Source organism: Xiphophorus maculatus, chromosome 18, assembly GCF_002775205.1.
Source record: "Xiphophorus maculatus strain JP 163 A chromosome 18, X_maculatus-5.0-male, whole genome shotgun sequence".
Classification (NCBI taxonomy): Eukaryota; Metazoa; Chordata; class Actinopteri; order Cyprinodontiformes; family Poeciliidae; genus Xiphophorus; species Xiphophorus maculatus.
This window is the reverse complement of record NC_036460.1, coordinates 22,302,913-22,328,744: the sequence shown is the minus strand read 5'-3', so window position 1 is coordinate 22,328,744 and position 25,832 is coordinate 22,302,913. Positions and strand designations below refer to the sequence as shown.

The window sequence follows — 25,832 nt, the reverse complement described above, 5'->3', positions numbered from 1 at the left end:
ATAAACTTAGTGCAGGTATAGAGGAGAAGAGACAACCTTTGGAATCGTGAAAGAAAAAGAGGAGGGCGTTATAATCTACGTTGTTGCAAATAAAGCCCGTGCTGCTTCAAAGCTTTGACAGTGAAACAACCTTGACTGACATTGATGGAGGGTCAGTGTCATCTTAATGCTTTCAAGCATAAAACACTCTGGAGAAAAGGAGATGTTTTACAGGAAAAAAAAAAAGATTAAAGGCACACTCTGTCTTTAAACACACTTTTATTCAATTATGCCAAGAGCACAACAGGTTGCTACACAACAAGGCTTTATGCAGGAGATGAACACAGCAGTAGTTGTACAGCAGTCTGTTCCCACTCTTTGCTTTAGCTCGCATTTAGCTACTTTTAATATAGACTGACACAGAAATAACACAGCTTTTGAGGTTAAACCTCTCAAACAGACCATCCACACTTTGTCTTTCAGAGAACGTGTTGTCATTTAAAAAAAAAAAACAAAACAAACTGTGACACTGGAAAGCAAAAATAATAACAGGGAAAAAAAACACTTCCCCTGCTTTAAAGAGCTTGCAGAGCTAGTGACTGCAAGTGGAGGGGAAGCTAATCACTGCCTGCTAGAGACCAGTTAATCCCAGTGGAGCCAGTGACGCAGCAGTGCAGTAGATATGTGGAGAAGAAAGGCAGTGACACAGCTGATGTGTGAGCTCTCTCCACTTCAGGTGGTTAAAAAAAAACAAAACACACACGACAGCGGAGGAGCCCGTGCAGATACCTGCGAATCCCGCTCAGAGAGCAGTGGTGAGATTGTCTTGTAAAAGGCTAATCATGTCTACATGGACAGATACACAGTCAGAGCAGATGTGATGTGTTCACAATCCTGCACACCAAACAATAAACATCCAGGGCCGGACTTAAGAAGAAAAAGGGACCAAGTCACTAACCTGACGATACTGTATTTTGGGGGTTGTTGTTGTTAAAGATGCAGTATGTAACTTTTTTTACAAAAAACGTGTTTAACTTATTTGATAAAACTGTCACTATGTCGTGATAGTATAAAACAGATGATCTGTGGAAAAGTTTAAGCTCCTCTGCCTTCTCCGTGAGGTCCCATTGCTACCTGCAAAAATACACCAGTCAGTCAGAAATAACCCATCAGAGCCAGGAGGAGGGTCTTAGCACTGTCAATCAACTTCATGTATGTGCTGCTCACACCCTTCTTGTTATCTGCTTTGCTACACCTCCTTCCTGACAAGGGAGCTTGCCGTGAACATGCATGCTAGCAAGCATGACCACCAACTGACGGCAGATAAACTGTTTTCTTGTAATTGTCAGCTGTTTCCTCCCCATTAGCAGAGCTGCAGCTCATACATCAGAGTGATTGATAGCACTAAGACACTCCTACTGGCTCTGACAGAGCAGTGCCTTTCTGCATTTGGCAGTAAGACCACAGTTCTAGCATAGGTGGTGTAATATTTTGGGCCAACACGTCTCTTTTCAGCAGATACAGTACATGTCTTGATACGCTGCAAATAATCTGATGAATCAAAGGGACACAAGCACCGAAAACCAGTTCAAAAATACTTGCTCACCTCTCAGTTGTGTTTTGTTATGATTCAGTTTGTTTTGATTGAACTGAATCATATAATGAAATTTGATTTCATACAATATAATATAGGATCAGGTAAAAAAAAAAAAAAGATTTCCAATGGATAACTATTAAATTAGTTAATTGTGCTAATTGACTTACAATCTCAACACAATAAACTACACTCAAATATATATATAAAAAACATATGCTATGCAACATGTTAGTTACACTAAGTGTGTTTGTTTTTTTACTTCATTCATAAACTTTAATCTTTCACTGGAATGGATTTACCCTGTTTGCCACAAACTCCTAAATCCAGCCCTGTACACACATTCACACAAACACGCCTAACCATTCAAACACACACATAGGATATTTGACTAAATAGCTCATATGTAAAGTATTTAAATTTAAATACTGTATATATGCATATATCTTATAATATACATGAGACCATTTTTTTCCTCAGGACGGCTGAGGAAACGAGCAACAGATTCACGAATCCTAAAACCTAAAGTCAATTAGTAGAAGAACAATGAAACATCTGAACTCACAACACTAAAAACATCTCAAGAATTTATAAGACAAACTTGTGCCAAAGTTGCCACAACAAACTGCAGTGAAAGACTGTCACAGAAAAGGCACAGCATTTGACAAGAGCACTGAAGGACTACTCACAAAAAAAATTAACACCTGGCAAAAGATCTACTCACTTGTTACATTTTTAAACGGATACACCTTGTCCTCACCCTCCCGTACAACTAACTAGAATAAACCTCACGTCGTTTTTTTTTTTCTTTTTATATATATATTATTGTTGCTTCCTTTCAGAAACCGCTGATGTTGCCTCAGTTTTCTGCTGGAGTCTCTTTGGCAGCCGCTGCAGCTGAAATGGGTCAGAGAAATAGGTTTAAGATTCAGTACAGTGGAGTATGCCAGCTACCATGCAAGGTATTTATAGTCTGCAAAAAGTAGCCCACGACTTGGAAGGAAAACGATACTTTCTTTGTACAATTTAATAAACCAAAATGCGAAGAATGTGTCATGCATTTGTTTTCAACCTCGTTTTTACTGATTGTCCTTAGATAAATCCAGTGCTACCATTTGCTTTGTATGTGCCAAATAGAGAGATATGTAGCTGAATTTAAGTATAAACACGGCTGTTCTGTAAAAGGACTTAGAGAAGTTTACGGGAACAAACAGCATCATGAGAATCGCAGCAGACAAGTCGAGAAGAGTTAAGCCAGATTCCTGTTTTAAAAACATATTCCACGCTTTGAAAATCCAACAGACCACTGTTTAATTATTCAAAAATAGAAAGGAAATGAGAAAATCTGCAAAGCTACCAAGTCTCCTAATAAATTGATAGACCAGGCAAGAAAATAATTAGAAACAGCCAATAGGCAGTGGGGGACCAACTATCGGTCACGCACGCTACTAATTTTTGCTTTGAAGACAAGTACTAAGAGGAAAGTGATTGCTGAAAGAAAGCATAGGAAGTCCTGTGTAAGATATAAGGGGATCAAGTCAATAAAGTAAAAAAAATAATATATTGGATTTTGTGGCTGTTATGGGACAAAATGGGGTGAAAATAGTGTACATGTTCCATTAGGATTAATTCTTAATAGAGGAAACATCAAATTGTATATGCAAAAAGGCACCTCCAGCCTGGATCTTTGTCATGTTAAATTTTACTTTGTCAACAAATTTGGTGAAGTTTTAGTCTTACATCTGACAGAAATGACTTTAACGTAAAGTAACTCATGACAAGGACTAAGAGTTTTTAGAAGTCAAAAGTGTCACCACTGAGACTGCTTCAATTGAATGCGTTTTGAAAGTCAAAAAATGCAGCATGTATGAGATTAGCTTTAGAAAATGATCAACCAACATTACGCTGTTCTTATTTTCACTATGAGCAGCCAGGTTCAACTTATCGCTCAGCAGACTTCTACTTTATTTATTCAACACTTTATAAAGCTTGAAAATCGCCAATACAAGGAATTTTTGCTCACTTAAAGTAAAAAAAAAAATCAAAAAACATTCAGATATAATTTTTAATAGCCTTTGATGGAATATGAAACAGGTTAGAATACACATTATTAACATATACTAAAATATATCATAGCAGTAGACACAATATGTTGAAAGCAAAGCAAGCAAACTAATACTAAAGAAAAGAGGTTTGCTAAATTCAACACAGAATTTGTTATGTGTGTTTTGGTCGCTCTCAAAGGCATCAACTTATATTTATGTGATTGTTACCCTTGGTGACAATGAGGTTCTCCTCTTGTGCCTCCTCGTCTCCAGGCGCCCTGCAGAGAGAGTTTACAGGTTGTCAGCATAACTAAGTAATGATGGACAAAAACATTCAAGGTCTGTTATGACTAAGTTTTCTTCTTCTCTTCACCTCAGCAGAAACTCAGGCTTACCTGGGCTTTTGTTTTCCTCCACAGCGACATCGTCGACCTACAAGCAGACACAAATCATCACCTGACCTCTAAATATGTCATAAGAATGACATATCTCTTACGTTATCATAGTTAAGAGTGGGGTTAAAAATGTAAAGAAGTGCTAATATAATTATGAGGACAACCTGTGAGACCTTTACTTTTGATTCTGTTTGAAATTATTTTGAGTGCATGTAGATGTGGTCAAACAGAGAAATCAGAAATCTTCTTACTGAGGATTAGAAGGATGCCCAGCATAAACAGGATCACAGCAAACGTCAATCCCCCAATTCTCAAACTTTCATAATCTGAAAAAAAAAAAAAAAAGAAATGCAATAATTTACACATCTTGTAAAAAAAATGCATTAGCTATTGATTTCATCCATATGTCTGATAACACTTTGGTCACGCAGCGTTTGCAAGTCGTCTGCTTTAAACTTACCATAAATGAAAGGATTTTCAGCCACTGAATGCTCCTCTGTGAATGTATAGAACAAAGAAAATCTTACAGGACAAATAAAAAGATGCTTTTGTCTTTTGTGCTATCCTCAGTTACAATTTAAATACGTTTCAAAGTAATTTAATGATATCTCTTAAAATACATTTTTAATGTATTTAATGTATTTCCCACCTGTAGCTGAACTCATTTAAGAAATTGGCAGCGCCACAAAGTGTATTATACATATTAGCCAGAAAGTTCAATTTTCATTTCAGAGGACACTCCACCTTGTGATTGCTGTGTCCCCTACAGATGAATTCTGGCTAATTGCAAATCGGACCTCCTGCGGTTTTCGTTCTGCAGCAGTTTTACTTCTTCCCAGTCTTCCATGAATCCTTCTACAGATTTTTCCACCAAGCTGTGGATGTTGCAGCTTCGAAAAGGTTTCCATTGGCCTGATGGCTGCTTCTCTTTTTAATGCTTTCCAGCACCAGCCGTCAGTTTGATAGCTTCTCAGCTATGACATTTCCCCCCCCATTTTGTATAATAGATTGAACTGCACTTTATGAGATGTTCAGAGGTTTATAACCTAATCATAATTTAAACTTCTCAGCACCTTTTTTTCTGACCTACAAGTTTTGTTTCTTGGACTTTATGATGATGATGTTTGATCACTATGTGGCCATCTATGTGAGATGTATTTATATTTAGATTAATTTACACAGCCGGATTGTATTTTCTAAATGCATGGCTCATGACGTCAGTCTATTATACAGGATTTTAATTTGGTGGTAAGAGCCTAAAGAGGGCAAAACAAATTATATTTCATATTTTTATTGGTGAAAAAAATGAAAATCATATACGTATATTATTTACTTCCACTTCACAATGATGAACTTTGCTTTGTCTCTTTCTTGTTTCTTTTGAATAACAACAACAAAATGGCGTATAAAAAAATCCAAAAAATTCCTAAAAGAGAGCAGGAACATGCAGAGGCTTATCCAGTTTTTACCCCAAAGCTTGCCTATGTTTTCTTAATCAAATCAGGAACTTGTCTACATATACTACTTTAAGTCACCTGAAATCCTATCAATATACATTGAGATTTGTGGCTGTAATGTTACAAAGTAAAACAAGTTCAAGAGGAATTAATGCTTTTCAATGCATTGTAGGGCATCCTCTTCAAAGCTAAGTATTTCTTAATAGTATTTTGGAAAAGTCTGTTGGACTTTTACCAAAGGAAATATTTTTTTTCCTACTAGAAATAAGTTAAAACTAATATAAAAAACTGCCTAAGTCCAAAAACGCACAACAGAAACAACATTGGAGAGCCTCAAGAACAACTGATCAAGATCAACAATTTTAGCAGTTTTAATTTTGTCACACAAAAAAAACATCACTAATTTGGTATTGATATTTTTGCACTTTTGCCACTGTTTACTCTTGTGCACATGTCCTTATGGGGATGATCTTGAAACCAAATGTTCAGTTTTAACCCTGTTAGTAAATGTAGGGCACTTACCCATAACACTGGGGTCTGATTCAGCTGAAAAGCACAGACAAGATGAGGAGATTAGAGGAAGACCGAAGGAAAAAGAAGCAACACAGGAAAAGAGTTGGAAATGATTTGATGTATGTTTGTTTTCACAAGTATCTCAAAATTGCACAGGTTATATTTTTAAGCAGAAAAAGACTATTTTATATATCATTTATTTTAAGAGACCTCACACATTGAGTGGGTGAGCCAGTGTGTACATGTGACTCATAAAGCCTTCAGGTGGTAATTGATATTTTGCCAAACATCTCACCCAGGCTGGCTTTGCTTTCCCCATTAAGCAACCCTGTCTGCCCAAACAGCGCCTCCTTATGGGTGCTTTGTGAATGTGCAGGCGTGTTTCTTTTTTTGGTAAGCAGGGGAGCACTTACCAGCTACACACACCAGGAGTGAGGAGAGGAAGAGCAAAACCGTTTCCATGGCAACTGTTGACAGAGTAAGAAAGAGTGAAAAGGAGAAGACATAAGAAACTCCAGTGAATGAGGTAAAACACGCTGCTACAGCCATATACATTTGCATATGTCACTTGAAAATTTTGATTGTTTTACGTGTTAATGCTTAAGGCGTAAATTCAAATTTACAATCAACAGGAACCAAACGACACATCGTCAGCCACGTCCAAACCTCTGGGGGTTGACAGATGTTTAAAAGCCCGCAGATATAGCTTTTTTTTAATCCTGCATAATTATCCCTGTTTGGAGCCACACAGGTTCAGTCTCTTCCAAGCATACAGAAAGCTATCGTCCCAAAGGACAACACATAACCTTGACCTATTTTCATATAGACTGCTCAGTGTGCTCACACACGCATCCACTGTGTCTCATACCGTATGTGCTCTGAATCAACCATCACCATTTATATCTGACCTGTTTCCGGGATGAATTGGTCAAAATAAACCAATCCCCACATCGGCTGTCTCCACATATTGAAAAGAAAATTCTGAAGGCAATCTAAAGCCACACTTAGCAGGGCTTCACAGTTTAATTCTGAGGTTCCTGAAGGTTTTATTAAGTCTCCTGCTTTACAGTTCTTGTTTTAAAGGGTTAAACAGGTCGCATACCTCACCATTTGATTCACTGCAGGTCTGTTTAGGTCCATTTGGCTGCTTGTCCTTTCTGAGCCTCATTACAGTATCAGCAGAAACAAATCATAAACATCGCATCGCTGCACATGTGCACTCACTGTGTCAGCCTTTTGTAAATAGTAGTTTATAAGCTCTTCAAACATCTCTGAAATAATGAAAGAAATACAGAAGAGAACAAACATGCTCCACTAGACTAAAGGTTTCTACACCTGACGTGTTTATTAAGAGAACAAAACAAACAACTATTACATACTTTACTTTGTTTACCTTCATTTATATTGACAATTATGTTCTGTTCTAATCCTTAATTAATTTTTTAGGTTAATTCCTGCTGCATATGAGTTTCCACCAAAGCATTTATATTAAAGTTACAAATAATTTGGTGTTTTCATCAAATTTGGAATGGACTAGACAGATACATCATTTTACCATTTTATATGTAGTGTTCGATTGTCGACCTTATGAGCTAATCTGAATGATCCTATGTGACAGTGTGTCACATTTGCATATTTTAGGAGGTTTTTTGTTTTCACAGCAGATTTGATGACTGAAGGTTGTCCCCAAACTGTACATCATATATGTTCAATTCAAATAAATCATTTAACAACTCTTTGATCTTACATTTTTATGTCATTCATTTTTTAGAACATTATTTCCAATTTATTTGGTAAATTCTAGTCCTTATTTAAATGTTTTTTTATGTGTTTTCCTGTAGTGCTTTCTCCTTCTTTAGCTCAATTTGTTTTGGGCTATTTCTTCATTCTAAGCCTTATTTGTCTGCATAATAGATCCCTTTAAAAATCGCATCATTCTAACTTGCCACATCTTAACAAAACTACAAATACATAAAACAGATCTTTGCTTTTTTTCTTCTTGAATCCTCACCCTTTCCCAGGATTTACACACATGTGATGCTGTGGCCAAATTAAGAGAAGAAGGGACAGAACAGGGCGAACAGGACAATTCTGTGAAAATAATCCACCCGATTTAGAAAACACAGAACATTTGTGTAGCATCAGAGGCCGTTGTGTAAAGCGACTTCTTGCAACTGCAGATATGTATCTTGTCACTTCTACTTATAGTCATGTTATAATGCAATTTTGCAATTACTGGGAACCAGAGCCATAAAGAGGCCATTTTTTTCCAGATGCTGCTTCTGTACTCACTTTTTTTTTTTTTTTTTTTTTTGTTGCAATGTCATATTTATTTTAGATTGAAAATTCACACTTGTTGCCACCAATTAAAATGTGTTGATTTTGACCACTAGCATTGCCCTATTAAGATAACACTTTGTGCATTTTGTTGCATCTCCATTGACTAGAATCCACAACCAGCCAGCACTGCTCTGAATCTGCTACCAAAATAAAACATGAACATATCAGAGTGGGATTATAATTTGTGAGAATTTTTAATGTATGTGACCACATTCATTCAAAAAGGCCTTAAACATACTTTTATGTCCCTCTATTACACATGCAGCAGTTGTGTGAAGATATATATTATCCTATACATATTTCTCCTGTTTTTGCTTTTTTTCCTTCAGTTTAATCAATATCAAACACATTTTTAAACCATACAAAGTGAGTATAGCACTTCTATTTTCAAGTGTTGATTTAAATTTTCAAGGGAGAAAATCTACACAAATCCTCCTGGCACAATGGGAAAAAAGTAATTGCCTTAATGCTTAAATCATTAATTACCTTTAATGAACCACATTTTTTTGGAAAGCTGAGTCTAATTTTACTAACCACACAGAGACATAATTAACCAACTGATTTAAATGAAACCTGTCTGACAATGTGAAGAAGGCAAAAAATAAATAGCAAATAGCAACACATCACATTTAACTTAAATAGATTCGAGAACATATGAAAATCTAAGAAAGAAAAAGAAAAACATTTCTAGCGCTTTGGGACTCCAATGAACCACAGTGGAAGCATTTCTCCACAAAAGAAGAAAACATGCAGTGGTGAAGTTTAGAAGAAGTGGTCGGCCCCTCAAAGTTACCCTAAGAGTGCAAGATTGACTCACAACATCTAAAACTCCACAGGCTTCAATTGCTTCAGTTACAATTCAAGAATAAGTAAAGAACCTGGCCATAGATGGAATCCATGGCAGAGTTACAAAGCTAGCAGCTACATACACAGAATACACACACATTTTGCTTAAAAACATCTTAATGATCCCTAAGACTTTTGGGAAAGTATTCTGTGGACTGATGAAACAAAAGTGAAAATTTTAGGAAGGTTGACATGACACAACATAACATGAGACAGCAATTCAAAGTTAAAATGGTGGAGGAAGTGAGATGGGCAGTTTAGCTGAAGCAGGACAGAATTGATGGAAGAAGAATCCTGAAAAGAAAACTCTCCAGCCACGTATTTGTGACCTTAAGCTCAAAACACGCTTGTGTGATGATCCAAATCCCACCTGCAAGTCCACCCCCGAAGGATTCAGGACAAGTTGATTGTTTCAGAGAGGTGTAGTCAAATTTCAGACATAAATCTCATACCAATGGTGGGGGTTATTCATAAAACAAATTTTTTTTAAAAACTCCAATGTGGGTGAAATGCAACAGTTGCGCAGAGAAGAATCAGGCAGGATTTCTCTGCATGGCATGTAAAATACTCACTTTCAGTTATCACAAACACTTGATGGACATTGTTGCTGCCAAAGGAGGAAAAACCAATTAAGCTTGCTTTATTCAGAGGGCCAACGAGCTTTTTCCATTTTCTGTTGTTAGTCTTTTTAAAATGTCCATCTTAGTGTACTAAATTTGCTTGTCTCCATGCTCAGAATTCCCCCACTGAGGGACAAATAAAGAACTAACCTATTCTAGACACTTCATATCAAAGAGAGGAGGAGAACAAGGAGGGGGGAAAATAACACAACAGATGGAGAGGCTTTTTTTTTTTTTTTACAAGACAGGGACAAGGAGAGGGCAAGCAGAGAGACGGTCAAGGTAGGAGACATGAACCACACCCTGTGGTTCATGTCTGTTAAAAAACACACTGTCTGTTGAGAAAGCTTAGCAAGGGGCATTTAGGGGAGACACTGTCTGAGGTGAGGACGGTGGAGAGGCAGTCTATTGTATAGAAGTCACATAGTGTATGAAATGTGAGAATGCATAAAATAATAAAAAATGATACGAGACTCATCGTTCACATGAAGGGGGGAAAAGGAGGAGCTTATACGAGCAGGATGAAAATATTTAAGCTTGTTGATTTTTTTAGATGTATTTGCTGGACAAAAACACATTTATACAGTTTTACATTTTTCGGGAAGAAACAAAAGGGTCATATAAAGTATGATTTTGTTCCAGATAAACTACCACGAGCCTCACGATCCATTATCACAGCTGGTTTTAAAATAATGTCATAGTGGTCCTCTTGTGGTTGACCATATTTTTATTCCATTTAATGTAAATCAAACCAACGATAAGGAAAGTTTTCATTCATTCACTCCTTTCTTTCTTTTTGAATCTAGGATAAATACATGGGTCACACTGGCCTCCATAAACCATGTGCAGTAACCTGCCCCTTTATATCCGCCATCATCATAATAAAAATGTTAAATCACCATGACAACAATGTGCGTCGTTCCAACAGTATCCAATAAGAAATCGCAGCTGAATGAGAAAGAGGAATAGATGGTGGCCTTATATCAAAACACATGCAGGGACAATATATCAGTCAGTGTACATTTATAAGCAAAGAAAAACAGAAAAAAAAACGGGTGTGGTCCACAGCTTTAAAATCAAAAGTGCAAGGTTTTATTTCACTAAAACTGTAAAATCCTCCAGAAATGCACAAGTCAAATATGATTGGGAAATGAAGTTGATCCTACAAGGTCATCAATAACATTTACATCTATAACGAGTAAGACTATTAGCCTAAGCCACCCTTACGTGTAATGACATCGTCATTACTCTGGAGCAAAATTATTCCCATCAAGTCTGTGACGGCAGCGCATCGGTCCTCCCCAACCTGTGGATCATGTTCTGGAGGGTGAAACAAAGACACCACTCGTATCTGAGCTGGTGTTTCTTTTTCTGCGGAGCCCTGAGAGATTAAATAGAACTTGATATTTATGTCAAAAACAAAAAAAACAAACAAAAAAAAAACGTACTCATCTGATAAGCAATCAGAGAAAGTCAATTAATCACGATGCGACCCGTGTTTTCTTGCGTGTGGTGTCTCGCCAGCAGACACACCCTCACGGTTTGACTGGAAGTGTTGTTAATTGCGTCCCTGCAAGTTATTTAGACCGCGGAACCGCATTGTGCCTGCTGAATGTCTAAATGCACGTGAACACATCATTTCCCAGAAAACATGCACGGCAGTGGCAGTGCAAGAAATCAATCAAATATGCGCTCATCAACTTACCTGTCGTTTCTCCGGAGGACGCTTGGGTTTGTATTTGTATAATATATCTCCGCCCGCGACAATCAGTGAATCAATCTGCTTGTTTCACTAACGACTTGGTTTCGACAAGACAGCTCATCTGTTTATATTGGCGCACAACGATCATGTAGACACGACTTCTCCTGGAAAAAAAAAAACCAGACGTGATGGATAACAACGTGGTTCCTGCAGCAACAGCTTTTCTCCGTGTGTTGGATCCTGTCGCTACCCTTTCTCTGTCTCTCTCCGTCTTTGCTCGCTCGGCAGAGACTGGTAATATATAGATTCCAGCATACGGATTATTCTTTTTGTCTCATATTTATAGCATATACTGGCGCATCACAATTAGAATATCTTCTAAAACTTTTATTGACAAATATAAAGGCTTAAAACCTTTATGTTGATTTTCAAGAATATGTCTTACAAAAATGGAAAATTAGTTTTCCACGTAGTAATATTACATAACGTGTGTTACCACAGTTACATTGACAAAGTAATCCGACTATTTAGATTCATTTTCAAAAACCGGAATTAGTTAATTTATTGATTTTACCTCATTCTTTATTGAAAAAATATAAATAGTAACACACAGTAACTTGGATACCTTTAATCTGGTTAGGATATTACTAATTTACTCGTTATTAAAAAGAAAGAAAAAAAAGAAGTGGCCTCACTTACTAAGGAACAGGATACTGGCGAGACAAAAAAGGCGGGTTGTTTAGAGCATAAATGTGGAGCTATTGAATTGTTTGTTCATATCATGTAACAGTAAACGCATCCAACACATGACTGGCGACTTATTTTGCATGAATGCATCAATGCGGCGTGACGTGGAGGCAATCAGTCTGTGGCTGGTCTGCAGCTCGATTTGCGTTACTTTGGTCTGGTGTCCATCATCTTTTAATCAGACACAAAGCAGCAAAGAAAATTAAACTAATACGTTTGACAATGTTGACCGATACCTAGCCTGGTCAATGCCTTCTTAAGCAATTCTGCTCAATTCTCATCTCCCTTCAGTGCTCTGTCTGGAGTTTCTCCCATTGAGCTGGATTTCTCTGGTAGGATTTCAGCTGTGTTCATCAACGAACAGAAGGGGAAGTTGTGAATGAAGTTGTGAATGTCAATTTTATGTGCTAGAATGACAACGGTGGAAGTGAACAAAGCTGTGTTGGCCTGACTTCCAAATATTGAATTAACATCAACAGCCATCTGGTCCGGCTCGGCACTTCTCTCTTTGCAGTGGGGGAACGTTGTTTACAGGTAAGCGCCATAACTTCAATCTAGTGCATTTCATTTGTCACGCCCAAGCAATTTGGTTTTAAAAATGTAAACATGTTGTCCACACATCCAGCAAGTGACTGCTTCCCAATAGATTCCAGACCTTTTGTATGAAGCAAAGCGTGGAACCAAGTTCTTGCGGAAAATAAAATCAATGTATTGACAAAGTCTCTCTGCAGGGAATCTCGAAGTGTTCTTAAACTTCCTGTTGGATGGCTGCACACAGTGGACTAAAGACAGGAAATGACATGGCTCCCAAAATCATCTATGGAAGCTTCACAATGGACTTAAAGAAATTGTGTGCCTCTCCAACTGTGGGAACTCATAAAAAGAAGAAAATAGGTGAACAAAGAACACAATAAAAACAAAATCCACAAAAATTTGTTTATATTCACAAAATTCCAAAAACATGTATCAAATCTCTTTGATTTCAGTATAAAGTAAAATGTACATTTCTAAACTGTAAACAGACAGACAACAATAACCAGACGTTGCCCTAAGAAGAACATACCTATTGACAATCTCTCTCTACATATATATATATTTATAAATTTATATTCCTTCATCATTTTTAAAGTCTACCTTTGATCAGTGGAATTATGATAATAAGGTCTGTCATTGGCAAAAATTAAATATAGAAAGGTGAGCCATTTTTGAAGCCCAGCTAATGTAAGAGTGAAACACCCAAAATCAAAAGTGCTACATTGATATTGAATCAACTTCTTTAGTATTTATTATCTTTCTAGTTAACTTATCTTTCCCCCATAAGCCAACATGTAACCTTTTATATGATTGTTTTCAGTCTGTAGCTTCTTCTCATCACTATGTTGCAATTTCTTCATCAAACATGAGTTTGCAGTGCAGACTTCATTAGCCAGGCTGGTCATGTAGGAGATATTAAGGTTTCACTTGCTGTGAGAGAAAAAAAAAAAAAAAGAGGAAGCAATGTTGAAAATCAGTGCAAATATGAACATCAACATGGTCAGAAAAAAAAAAGTAATTCGCAATTCTTACCTGCAATTTGCTGTAGACCCAAGAAAGAACACTGCTCACTCTGGTGTAGACACCAGGCTTGTTTACGTCACCACAACCCGATCCCCAGCTGGTGAGCCCCACCAGGTACCAACGACTGTCTCCTTTACAAACCAAAGGTCCTCCACTGTCACCCTAAATCATACGCATTAAAAGTTAGCAAAGACTGTTACCTGTAATTTTTGTGTCTAATCAAAAAGAGGGGGAAATTCACAAGAAAGTGTAATTTGCCCTGTTCTTTGCTTTTCACGTGTCATCTGCTGTATTTCTGCCTCATGTTCACAATAGGGTTAAAATAAAGTACATGCAGACACAAACACGGCCATCAAAACCACTAAACAGTGACAATTTACATCCATTTCTAAATGACTACTTTAGAAAAGACAGAATCTTTTCAGTCTCAAACACAGCAAAATACAAAGTGAAAGGCACAGAAATATTTCAGATGTCTAAAATTTTAAATATTGTTCCATGTGACACAGAATCCCTGGCACAGTGTGTTGAAATGTTTCACAATCAAATTTTATATTTTGAATTTTCAAAAAAACAACAACTGGATTTTAAACTATTTCAAAAATTGTTTTCAAAAATGGTCCCTCTTTTCTTAAAATGTTTTAAAAAAAATTTGCTCCAGCTTTCAGCAGATGTTTTTTTTTTTTACCTATCAACCATGATATGAGCAGCTTTGGTGTTGGAGAAGATCTCATAGCACAACAGTGTTTAGGTGAATATAGATATTTGTCGTTTGATTTAGCACACACAAATAGCTTTATGAATTTACCTCAGAATTGACTGATTGTCATAAAATAGCCTCACCTGACAGGAATCTTTGCCTCCTTCCAATTTCCCAGCACAAATCATATTACTGGTCACTGCACCTCCGTATACCGATGGAGTGTTGCACACCTGTGTGCTAATGATGTCCACACTCACTTCCATTAGGTCCTTTGAGACGGTTCCTTTTATTGGAAACAATAAAAGTGAAATATGAGTGAGTGAAATATGCAAGTAATGCCTAAGAACAGATATAATTTAATATTTGTGTGCAGTATCATAGCAACTGTTACAAATTTTTAGGATTTTATTTGACTACATTTTTAGATTATTCAAATAAAACAGGGCCTTCTCCCTCATTTCCGCAATGTCTCACTCAATTAATGATTGATTATGTAGTTAATATACAAGCTGCTGACAGATTATTTGTGTTCTTTTAGTGACACTGACATTTCTTTACTAATGTTCTACCCTCGCTTTTATGCAGCTTTCAAGTCAAACTCCACATTTTCAAAACCCGCTAATACGCAGACTTAAACAGCAGCACTCATTGTCAAAGTGACACACTTTGTTTCCAAAAAGCTCCAACCATGCCAAAACATTTAAAATATGAAACAAAAGCCAATTTGTTTCGCATATGCCTTATTCAAAGGCAATTATTGCCTTCGAATAACACAATTTGCAATCAGCTGTATGAACTCTTTCAATTAATAATCACATAATGGACAAGAAAATACAGCACTTGCTCGTCAGTGTAGCCCAAGGGTATTTAAAGTGGAGAGCTAACCCTTCTCAGAGAAAAAAACAAAAAACAAAAACAGAGAACTGCTCCCCCCCTAAACTACATTTGCTATTATTTTTGTAAACATTTTGCTGCTTCTATGCTTCATGTTCTATTCATACGTTTCACTGATGTTGTAGGGTTTACTTGCTTTATCAATGTGCTATCATGCATTTAGTGAGATAGCAAAAGTATATTTTTCATTGAAACGAGTCACAGCATTTTCTTTTTTTTTTTTTTACCTGATCCTGCCTTAGTAGTGCCAAAACCAGACGTCCAGCAACTGGTTCCCTGTGGAAAGTCCTGGCCATTGAGTGGAAGGCAGACTGGCTGAACATAATCTGCAAAACGAAGATGCATTTAACTTCAGTAAATTCATCAGTAGCTTTGTGCTTCCTTGAGGAAATTAAAGGACAGACAAAGTGTGTTTTATCAAATTATCAAAGTGAGACTAGATAAAGCTCAGGTTTACCTGCAAGGGAAGCACATTTTGCTAGTAACGCATTAACAACACTGTACTGTATTCTTTTGAAAATGCAACAGACCTTCACAGGACAATTACAATTTTCTCTGAAGTTGTCTCAGGCAGTTTGTCCTGACAGTCAACTAAATTACATAATGGAGGTTATTTTTTACTGCGCCCATCATGTAAAATCCCAATAAAATACACACAACAAAGACATGAATGTTTTCTAAGACACCATATGTACTGTTTAACCTTACTATTACAATTTAGACACTTCAATAGCTGGAGTTTCCAGCAGTAGTGGCTTATTTTTACAAAAAAAAAAGGTTCCTAATGCTCCTAAAAATTTCTCAAAAAGTAGCACTAGAGGTAAAAATGACTCTCACCATTAAAAGTAACTTGAGATGTAAGCTTAAGAAGAGCAACGTCTTGGTCACTGGTCCTGCCGTTGTAGTTCTCGTTGAGTATGATCTTCTGAACCAGGTAGGGCTGAGTTAGTTTATCCAGAGACACAATTCCAGCATACACTTTCCAGTTTTCAGCAGAGAGGTACTCACTGTGGTGACAGTACAATACATTTTTCACCATAGAAAAAAGTTAACTAGTCACGGTTTATTTCAAAATCTCGGTTTTCCATGAACTCAAAACATAAATACGATGTTCTGCAGTTTTAATGTAGCTTACAGGTTTTACGTTGTGAACGATAGAGCTCACCGAGTGAAAAAGTAAGCTCTGCGGTAGGAATTCCTGTATCACTCACTTGGGGAAACAATGAGCAGCGGTCAGCACAAAATCCGGTGAGATCAGGACACCACCACAGACGTGGGATCCTTTGAATTGAAGCGACACCTGCCAAGGCCACTGACCCGATTTAGACACAGTGCCCCCAATGATCCGGGATGTAGCCGGCTGTTTGCCACAGTCTGAGGAAGAGAAAAGTGCATAGGAAAAAGATTTATTTATTCAAGGTTGATTTCATTTGTTTTTTTTCTTTTTTGTTCAGCTGCTGTAGAATGGTAAAAAGTTGGCCCCTTGAAGTTAGCATCAGTTTGTCTTTTTATGTTCTCAGTTGGTCTTATTTTAGTGACTCATTCACCACCTGTGTCATATAAACTTCAGTGGTATCAGTCCTTAGCCACTCCTTAGCATGCTCCTTCCTTCCAGGTGTCTCAGAATGTTTAGCCTACCTTTGATTCCCGCACTACAGTGTTTGTTTTGCTTTGCATGGCTAAGATATTTATGCAGGATTTTATTTATTTGGCTATTGTTGGCTTTCAGAGATGGCTTTTGCATATTCCTGTCACGCTGTAAGAGGGACTCTCCGAGTGTTACGACTTCATTCGTCAATAAAACATGCCTCTTGATTGACTGCAGAAGAACTGCAGAATGCAGCAAGAAATGCATGCCTGTTGCTCTAAGGTGCCTACATGAATGGTTGGTTGTTTGGTATTCATCTGTGCTTCCCTGTAATTTACTGGGAACTTATAAGTATACTCTGGTTCTCCCAGATTTTCCTCTGGAGAGGCATCACTCACCTCATAACCATGCAAAGTTTAAGCAGGTATAGTGAAAGGACAGATTAGTAATATTTAGGCCTGCCTTCATGTATTGGACCACACTTGGACTGGCAAGTGATCGATTTGACAACTGATTTAGTTCTAAACTGGATCTAAAATGGTTTAAATTGTCCAGTACATGCAGAAACAGGTGGTTGCAGGCGGCAAGAACAACAGTACAAAGCAGTGAGAGAAGGCGTCATCTCAGCAGATGGGTAAGTAGTGTGGGAAAAAGCAGGCAAATAAAAGCGTAAACATGGGCACAATTTTTTCCCCCTATAAATCATTTTAAACCTTTGTAGTCTTTTTTTATAAGAGCTCCTATTCAATATTTACATTTCAAAACTATTAATGTGACAAGAAAAAAAAAAGTTAAGCGAAACTCTGGGAGCACAAGGCTTTACATGAGTTAAAACAAACAATGAAGGAAAGAAAATGGACGCTGTTGTGTGACTGTAGGAACAGATGGAGGCTTCTTACCCACACACTGCAGGGAGACGGTCTTGCCGTTTGGACAGGAAGAACTGCAGAATGCAGCAAGAAATGCATGCCAGTTACCATAAGTACACGTTTGAAAGGAAACAGTTTGAGCATGACCTTATAAGCCAGTTTACCTGGTAGTAAAGAGACCCTGAACAAGAGAAGCTGAATTGCTGGTCAGTTTTAAAGCCTTGGATGGACTGGAATCAATTTCTTCACTTAAATAAGACCTGAAGAAGGAAAAATATATATATTCAGACAACTGAGAAAGCAAACCAGCCAACACAGCAGAAATTTCATCAAATCAGCCCTTGATTGGTGCTAGAAACTGACTCTGTTTCTGTCAAGCTGAGAGACGACAGCAATTTCTACAATTTTCAATTGAAGTCTAACCACACGGGCAACAGGGGAGGAGAAATGAAATGGAGCTCTGTGGGTATGATATAGTTTGCAGAATAAAAATCTAATTCTCACTGATGGCTGCTGTAACTGGATCTGATAGAGAGGTCTAAAAAGTACTTTAAAGAAGCCAAGGGATGTAAATGATTAATAAATCTCTGTCACTGTATAGTGTTTCTTTAAAACAGAAATTTGTTTACTGTCTTAATCCGAGCTGTGAGCAGACACGGTCAGAATATTCCTTGTTCCAGCCACTGTAACACACTGGTAGGAAGCGTCCATCTTGGGCTGTTTTCACCTCCAGGCTGTTGCTCGTTCCGAATTGAACTATAGAAGACATGGAGCGAGTTTGTTTTTTGTTAGCTTGTTTTTATGTTGTTGTTGTTGTTTTTTTGAGAAAAGGTGCATTTAGCTTAGCTATCCACGTTCTTTTGCACACATTTACAACCATAAACACATCCTTAAAGAGACCCAACCACATGTCACACTAACTTTCAACTCTTAGCATTCGTTTTATTATTCTCATTGGTTCATAGTTTGAAAAAACGTTGAAGAGATATCACTTTATAACAGTGTATTTTAATAAAAACCTGGCTGGTGAAGTCTGATTGTGTGCCTGTGTGTACTCACCACAGTTTGTTTCATCAGAGCCCAATTGGCAGTCCTTGATTGCGTCACACTGGACAGTGTGGTTGGAGCAGGTGTCATGCTGAAGCAAAACATTGTTTTCGTCAAGACTGTGTTTGCTGTTGTCACCATACTCTGCGTCCGCTAATGCCTTGGTGCCAAAATAAACTGTGGACGTTAAAGTGGAGATTATTAATTAATGAAATGATGTTCAACAAAAAAAAACAAAAAAAAAACAACAAAAACGATAAACTATAGTTTAAATGAAAATGGAACTTCTGTGTGTGAGAACAAGCTGTGCACATGTTTTGTTTATCTAACTGGGTTTTCCCTGGCAACCAAATTGATCAAAACAATGTTACAAAAAAAGTGAAGGGAAGACTTTGTCAACCCAAGTTCCTTTGTTTGTTTTATTCTATGTGACCCGTTTTTATTACTGTATGACCTTTTCTGTGCAATGTGCTCAAACATTTCTGGGTAAGTAGAAACACTATTGCAGAAACCAAATGAAGCCCAGGATTTTAATGGGTTTTTTTTATGTTGTGACTTTACACAGCAAAATAACTCTATGTACCTTTTCTAAAACACAAAATACTCATGCTACCATTAGCTTAGAATTTACAAGCAAATTTCACTTCACAAAAAAAAACACTGTGAATAGGATGCGAGTTCATTGAAAACTGTCAGCTACTGTACATCCTTAAAAAAAAGAAATGTTAGAGCTAAGCACGTCTCAGTTCACACATTGTCAGAAAAGCACCATTGATTTTTACAATGTGAACCATGTTGTACTGATGAATGGTTGTGTGCAATTTAACTAGGGGTTTGGTGTCGAGGTGAAAATATCCTGATGAATAAACCCTGATGCTATTGATTTTGTGCAAACTGAATTATTTACTCAAGTTAATAAAATAGACATGACAAAAGTAGAGAGAAGAAGGAGCATATGCATGTCTTTAGGCTGTGTGTGTGTCATGGTTTAAAATGGTATCAGTGTTATGTTGGAGGAGCCAATTAATATTTATGACTACATTCACTCAAGTACATGACTAGACAAACTTTACCTCCAAGAAATATAGCGACTCCCAGCAGAACAAGCACCAGTAGAACCGCTGCTGCCACCTTGTAGAGCTGAGCCTTGTTTCCACAGCAGTTATTTTCCTTCTTAGGCACTGGATAGAAACAGAGAAGTCACAGATAAAAATAAATTTAAAAAAATTTAAAAAACAGATCTTTATGGTTTAGACTTGTTTAATCTCGACAACTGTAGATTTTACTCACGTAAACTGGGTTCAGTGACTGGGGGCGGAACAACGGGTGGGGGGTAGCGGGGGATATAACGGGGCTGGTTTGGGAGTGTCAGCCCTGGGTTTGAGCCATACACCACTTCTTCATATTGCCTGAGAGGGGGCTGAGTGTGTAGACCAGCAGGGTAGTAGGGAGGAGGAGGTGCGTCCTTAGGAAGAGACAGAGGAGAATGTAAAAAAACATGATATTAAATTGAGTTTGGTCATTAATATGGGATTTATTCTTGGGAAAGGAACATAGTGCTATATGTGATAAGCATAAGACAAAAAGGAAAACAATTTATGCTTGTCACTTGCATTTTGCTGCCAAGACTGATACCATAACATTATTTTTTTATGCAAAGAACCAAACCATTCAAGAATATATTTGAATCCACAACGGAGTAATAAGCTTGAAACACAAAAAATGAACGCATATTGGCAACTAAAACAAGAGGTTTAGAAATTCCATGGAGATTTTCTTTCTACCGCTTTCTTTTCCGTTCTCTTTTGCTCATGCGTTCACATAGCCATGTCAGAAATTTCCAACAAAAGCCTGAATCAATATTTGGATTTTTCAGAAAGATTGTGTGATGTCAGCATACAAAGGACATGTGATAAGAAGGAATGAAAAACTGAGACTGAGGATTGAAAAGGAGAAATTGGCATAGGCGTTCCAGCAAAGTTCACAAGGTTGATTTTACATAGCTCTACTTCCTGTTTCACCCAGTAGATGGTTGAAGTTTTGCTATTATTAGCAATGTTGCAACTAAAAATGGAAAGGTTGAAAAGAGAAGGGAAATATTTGTATGAGTAATTTTCCATTAGAGAAGGTTTTGCCATATTCTATTAGGAAACATGAAAAGTGCCCTACAAAAATATTTGTACACCAAATTTTTTTTAATTTATTGATTTTGTCACATTGCAAACACACGTCATGAAGTGAGGTTTTGTTGATGGTGGACCAAAACGCAGACAGGAACCGGGACGATGAATCATTTTTAATATTTTATTGAAAATATTAGAAAACAAAAATTTACAAAGATTGATGGAGCTAAAGCAAAAACACAAATCATAAATGCTGGGGAAAGAAACCATAAGGAGGCAATAAGAGAACACAGAAGTAATGCGATGTGAGATGCGAGTAGAAAAAAAGGATCCTGCGAGTAATGACTGAAATTGAGAAACTTAAATACTGAGGAGGTAGAATGCTGAACAAAAGACCTGAGACGATGAGCTGATTGGAGGTGCAAGTGGAGCAAGCAGGAAGCAAACTTAGGAGAGGGAGAGAGAAAATAACACAGGAGACAAGAGAATACACAGGAACCAGGAAATAATTCTAACAATAAAGAATTACCAGACTAAAGACACCTAATAAAATCTAAGTAACAAAGAAAAACTATAAGAAATAAACATAACCAGAAACACCAAGAAGAACGGAACTGATTGAAAACAGGAACAAGACAGATCTAACAAAAATAACAGAACAAAACTCAAAACAACCCCAGATATCACAACACATTGAATGTATTTTATGTGATACATCAACACTGCAGTGTATAATTGTGAAGTGAAAGTAATATTCTATGATGTTTATTCTTTCTGGATAGGCAAGACCCTCAATCAATACCCTATAAAACCACCTTTAACTGTAAGTGCACATTAAAAATGGCTCAACCTTGATCACACTGAAAGAATCGGAACAGCAGTTTTCAACTCTATGCACAAAGTTTTGGTTGGCTGTCAGTCTTTATGTTAGTTGAGCTCTACCAACATAAATGTTTTTAATCTCTATTCCTATGTATGTCGAGGGTCATTGTCCTGCTGGAAGTTGAACTTCCACCCAAGTATTAAATCTTTAACAACATCTAAAAGGTTTTCAAAGAGTACCCTGTATTTACCTCTATCCATTTTTTTCCCCACATGTGCAGTTTCCACATTTTAGCCAGAGAAGCCTGTTGTTTACATGTGCCAAGGCAGTTTTCCTCTACACAAAGCACATCTCATCATCGATGTCATTAAATTAAGACTGCATGCAGCATCAAAGTAAGTGGGTCACATTGTTTTATCATGACATGTGTTTTAGTTTGACCCCTGTGATGCTGCCCGAGACTCCCAGGTCATCCCCAGACCTCCCATTCCAACCAGTTCCCCCCATCAATCTGTACCAGTGCCCACTGCCAACATTCACCTCCATCAATCTTCCAATCATCTCTGATCAGTTTCCATCCTAGCCTGATCCTAACCAAATCCAACTCTCAAAAAATGATCCAGATTCATATCTTTTTTGCCTGTTCTTGGGTGATGCTGTTTGTATGAAAATAATCCTCTGATGGCTTCACAAAACGGGTGTATTTACACAGAATAAATCACACACTGTTACTCTTGGCGCTGGATCTTATTTCAGGGTATCAAATGGGGCTGAAGACAAATTAATCACAATTTTCAAATTTTAAAAAGTGAAAAATAGGATTATTCTCCTCTCGTCAAAAGATGAGTACTTTTGCATCACTGTATGGCTCACTGTATATATATATATGTCGATCTATTTAATGCTTTCTCTTTCTCTTCAACTGTTTCCAACACGTACTTTGACAGTAACATCGTTAATGAACGCCTGTCGTGAGATGTTTATGACTTTTCCTGTACGTGTTTATCAGAATATATGGGGTTTAAATGTGTTTTCAGAGACAACTTGCTACCTATGTGTGCAAAATCAAGGCAGGGAGATTTGACCAGTAAATAAGAAAATCCACCTAAAAACATGATATGCTTTCTTATTAAATCTATTTCACTACCTAAGTATTTTGGGACTATGGTTCTGATTTTTTTTTTGTTTGTTTTTTATTAGAAGCTTACCTTAAATCTCTGAAAGGTAAGATAACTTAAGAAAGTATCCTAGAAAAGAAACTTTCATAAATTCACAACATTTTACTGAGCCCCCATTTGTTTGCAGGGGAGTCGCATGACAGTCAAATTGGAAACTAAAATTCTTTAATGTTTCATGTAATGTGACTCAGCCTGTTTGAGCACAAGTTGGCACAACTATTCATTCCCTCCTTAGCTTCAGTATTTATAGAAAGTCGTGAATGTGACCGGACAAGTTTGTGATATGTAGTTTCTCTGCTCTAAATGAGGTTTACTGTACACAACATCTGGTTTTGTTGCTTAGGGAAAACATTTCCCAGATATTGTGTTATTGCTGCATTCATAGAGCTTGGCTTACAACTAAACTCAAGAGTTAATTTTATATTTTTTCCCCATTACTTAAATGTTTGAACTAATTTTTTTCTTCAGTATTGTACTTTCATAAACTCTTCATTTTCTTTTAAATTATTTTAAGTCTTATTTTTCCTCTTCAAAAACTAGAACATTGTGTGCTTGTAGCTCATTGTCAAGTTACTGGTATTCCTATCACAAAAGGTGTCAATTCCAACTACATTTTCACATGTTTAATTCTATAAGTTTGTACATTAACAGGATGTGTTGTACAGTAACTACAGCATATTGTCTGGATAACTAAAAGTTGTTTCTTTGAGGCATTTGAAACTGTCTCCAAAATAAGTTACTGAAAATCCCATGAGAAATCTTACCAGGAAGGCAAAATTGGTCTTTTTCACATCATAAAAAGTTTTTATCACACCCCACTTGGGTCCACAGACAACCAGCATTCTACACAGATTTAGACAGAGATTCTATCCAGCAAAACAAACACATCCACAATTCAAAGTGACATTTCAATTCTGATAAGCTTCACAAAATATTGAAGAAAAGATACAAATTGAGGTAAAAACCTACCGCATCTCTCTTTGCCATTGGATTTGGGACAGCAACAACTTGAGCGTGGAGGTAAAAGCAAGTGGGTGGAGCTTTTTCACAACCAGGTTATCTCTGTTGCAGCAATAGTCAGAACATGGTGGTGAAACATTAAACTTCTCTGTTCGTCTTTCTCCGTTTTATGTGAAGTTGGATTTTCAACAAACTGAAACATTAACTATAAGGGGTTGCTCTTTGTCGTCCCTCCTTATGGCCTCCCACTTCGTTTGAGCAGGTCATTCTTTGGTTCACAGAAATAGGCGTGCCCAGCAGTTTCTCACCTGCCAGGCCAGTCACACTGGTTTCACAGTGTGACTTTGCATCATAGCTCAGATTACTTCAGCTCAGCTGACAAAGACAGCCTCCATAAAAGTGCCAAAATGATTTTTTTTAAAAGAGGAAAAAAACACCTCAAAATACTGAATAGCGTAGCACCAAGATACATTATGAATTTGCTGTTTTATCAACCTTCCAGACCAAATCTAAAACAAACGTCAAGAAAACTGCAAAGCAGCTGAAACACAGTTCATTTTAATCAAGACTGAATGCACCTGTTTAGAGTTTCTTTTGAATCATAATGAAATGTCAAACACATTTGATGTGTACAGCATTGATTTTAACAATGACACTTGACAATATGTCAAGTGTTGGTTTTCACTTTATCCATGAGTTTGACATTTTCACAATGTAAAACACTTTGAACTGCCATCTTGTTGAAATATGCTATACAAATAGCCTTGATTGATACACAAGATACAAAGTGATTTTGTACAGTTAAAAATTGCTTGGCCCTCTCTCCAGGAGAGAACGGAAACTCAGTAAAGCCAACATGCAAGTCATAGTCCATTCACTGGGGGAAACAAGAAAACTCAAAGGCCACAGTCAGACTCTAAACCCAGAATCTTACCTGTTGTAAACAGCATTTTCATAAACAATTCAAATCTTGATCGTGGTTCTCAATTTTGGGCAACATTCAGCATCAGACACCGATAAGTGTCTAACCAATTGACTGGGTTTCTTAATCAAACTCAAGTTTAATTTTAAAGTCTCGGTTCAGGAAGAGCCCATAATCATACCGGATGCTATTGACCACAGAGACAATGTTTAAAGTGGGGGAGGGGGGGAAATAATTGTACTCTGAAGAAAAAGATTAGGCTTTTCAGTTTTAGTTGAAAAAAATAAATGTTCACAAGTCAGAGTCCACAACTCTGCATCAGGTCCACAGCTAAGAGTCCACAGTTCCTACCAATTCAGGCAGGGCAGCTCTCCACAAAATGAGGTTCCTGAATCAAAGGTAGCTCACCATCAGAGTCCACAAAGATGTCAAAAACATAACATTCATTTGGTTGAAGAACACTTCAGTTTAAATTACAAGACAAGTGTAGCTAGAGCTTTGAGCTTGTTTTCAAGGGGAAAAAAACTAATGTACTGTTTCAATTATTTGTTTCCATCTTATTACACAAAACACAAACTCATTAAACAGTACAAACCTTGATTTTGACAGTGTAAATGGGTCCAAAGCTTGTGTTCTGGTTGGCACCTATTGTGGCTGGTATAGCGCTGAGCTAACAGGTTTAGCTTCATGACTGGCAGCAAAAGGAAAGTTTGATAAATGACTTTGTAGTTTAGTTAGATCAACAAGAGGTTTTACTAACTAATGAACACTAGGAACTCACCACTGTGTGTAGAAAGGTCAGAAAGTTTTAAAACAGACCTCTCAGTCAGACAGAAAAACTGAGGAAACAGGAAGTGACATGCCTCGCTGCCTCTTTTTTTATACTCTTCAGGGAAGCCACAAAAATGCAGTTTGGTAACCAGGTGCAGC

At 37.2% G+C, this 25,832-nt stretch overlaps 2 protein-coding genes across 2 annotated transcripts; both read right to left on the bottom strand.

The window, feature by feature from the left end:
- Positions 1-239: 239 nt before the first annotated feature.
- LOC102220005 (FXYD domain-containing ion transport regulator 6-like) lies at positions 240-11,789 on the bottom strand. Its single transcript, XM_005804116.3, has 8 exons — positions 11,495-11,789; positions 6,397-6,450; positions 5,993-6,016; positions 4,474-4,509; positions 4,265-4,339; positions 4,014-4,050; positions 3,847-3,896; positions 240-2,470 (listed from the first exon to the last, which is right to left on the bottom strand). Exons 2-8 carry the CDS (start codon positions 6,443-6,445, stop codon positions 2,433-2,435), a joined length of 309 nt encoding a protein of 102 aa, XP_005804173.1. The 5' UTR covers positions 6,446-6,450; positions 11,495-11,789; the 3' UTR covers positions 240-2,432.
- Positions 11,790-13,160: 1,371 nt separating this feature from the next.
- Positions 13,161-24,222, bottom strand: LOC102227785 (transmembrane protease serine 13-like). The gene is made up of 13 exons (XM_005804145.3): positions 23,990-24,222; positions 20,187-20,361; positions 19,970-20,077; positions 18,909-19,073; positions 18,479-18,605; positions 18,014-18,109; positions 17,880-17,923; positions 16,604-16,766; positions 16,230-16,399; positions 15,620-15,718; positions 14,639-14,781; positions 13,805-13,957; positions 13,161-13,702 (listed from the first exon to the last, which is right to left on the bottom strand). The coding sequence occupies exons 1-13, from the start codon at positions 24,005-24,007 to the stop codon at positions 13,688-13,690; spliced, it is 1,476 nt and encodes a 491-aa protein (XP_005804202.1). The 5' UTR covers positions 24,008-24,222; the 3' UTR covers positions 13,161-13,687.
- Positions 24,223-25,832: the final 1,610 nt, after the last annotated feature.

Excerpts from the sequence above, each read along its gene's own strand:
- LOC102220005 (XM_005804116.3), bottom strand. The coding sequence starts at position 6,445 with ATGGAAACGGTTTTGCTCTTCCTCTCCTCACTCCTGGTGTGTGTAGCT. Across the intron at positions 6,017-6,396 it reads ACTCCTGGTGTGTGTAGCTG|CTGAATCAGACCCCAGTGTT; the intron begins GTAAGTGCTCCC and ends TGTGCTTTTCAG. Across the intron at positions 4,051-4,264 it reads GGGCATCCTTCTAATCCTCA|GTCGACGATGTCGCTGTGGA; the intron begins GTAAGAAGATTT and ends GTCTGCTTGTAG.
- LOC102227785 (XM_005804145.3), bottom strand. Across the intron at positions 14,782-15,619 it reads CACTACTAAGGCAGGATCAG|GAACCGTCTCAAAGGACCTA; the intron begins GTAAAAAAAAAA and ends TTCCAATAAAAG. Across the intron at positions 13,958-14,638 it reads GAGGCAAAGATTCCTGTCAG|GGTGACAGTGGAGGACCTTT; the intron begins GTGAGGCTATTT and ends CGTATGATTTAG.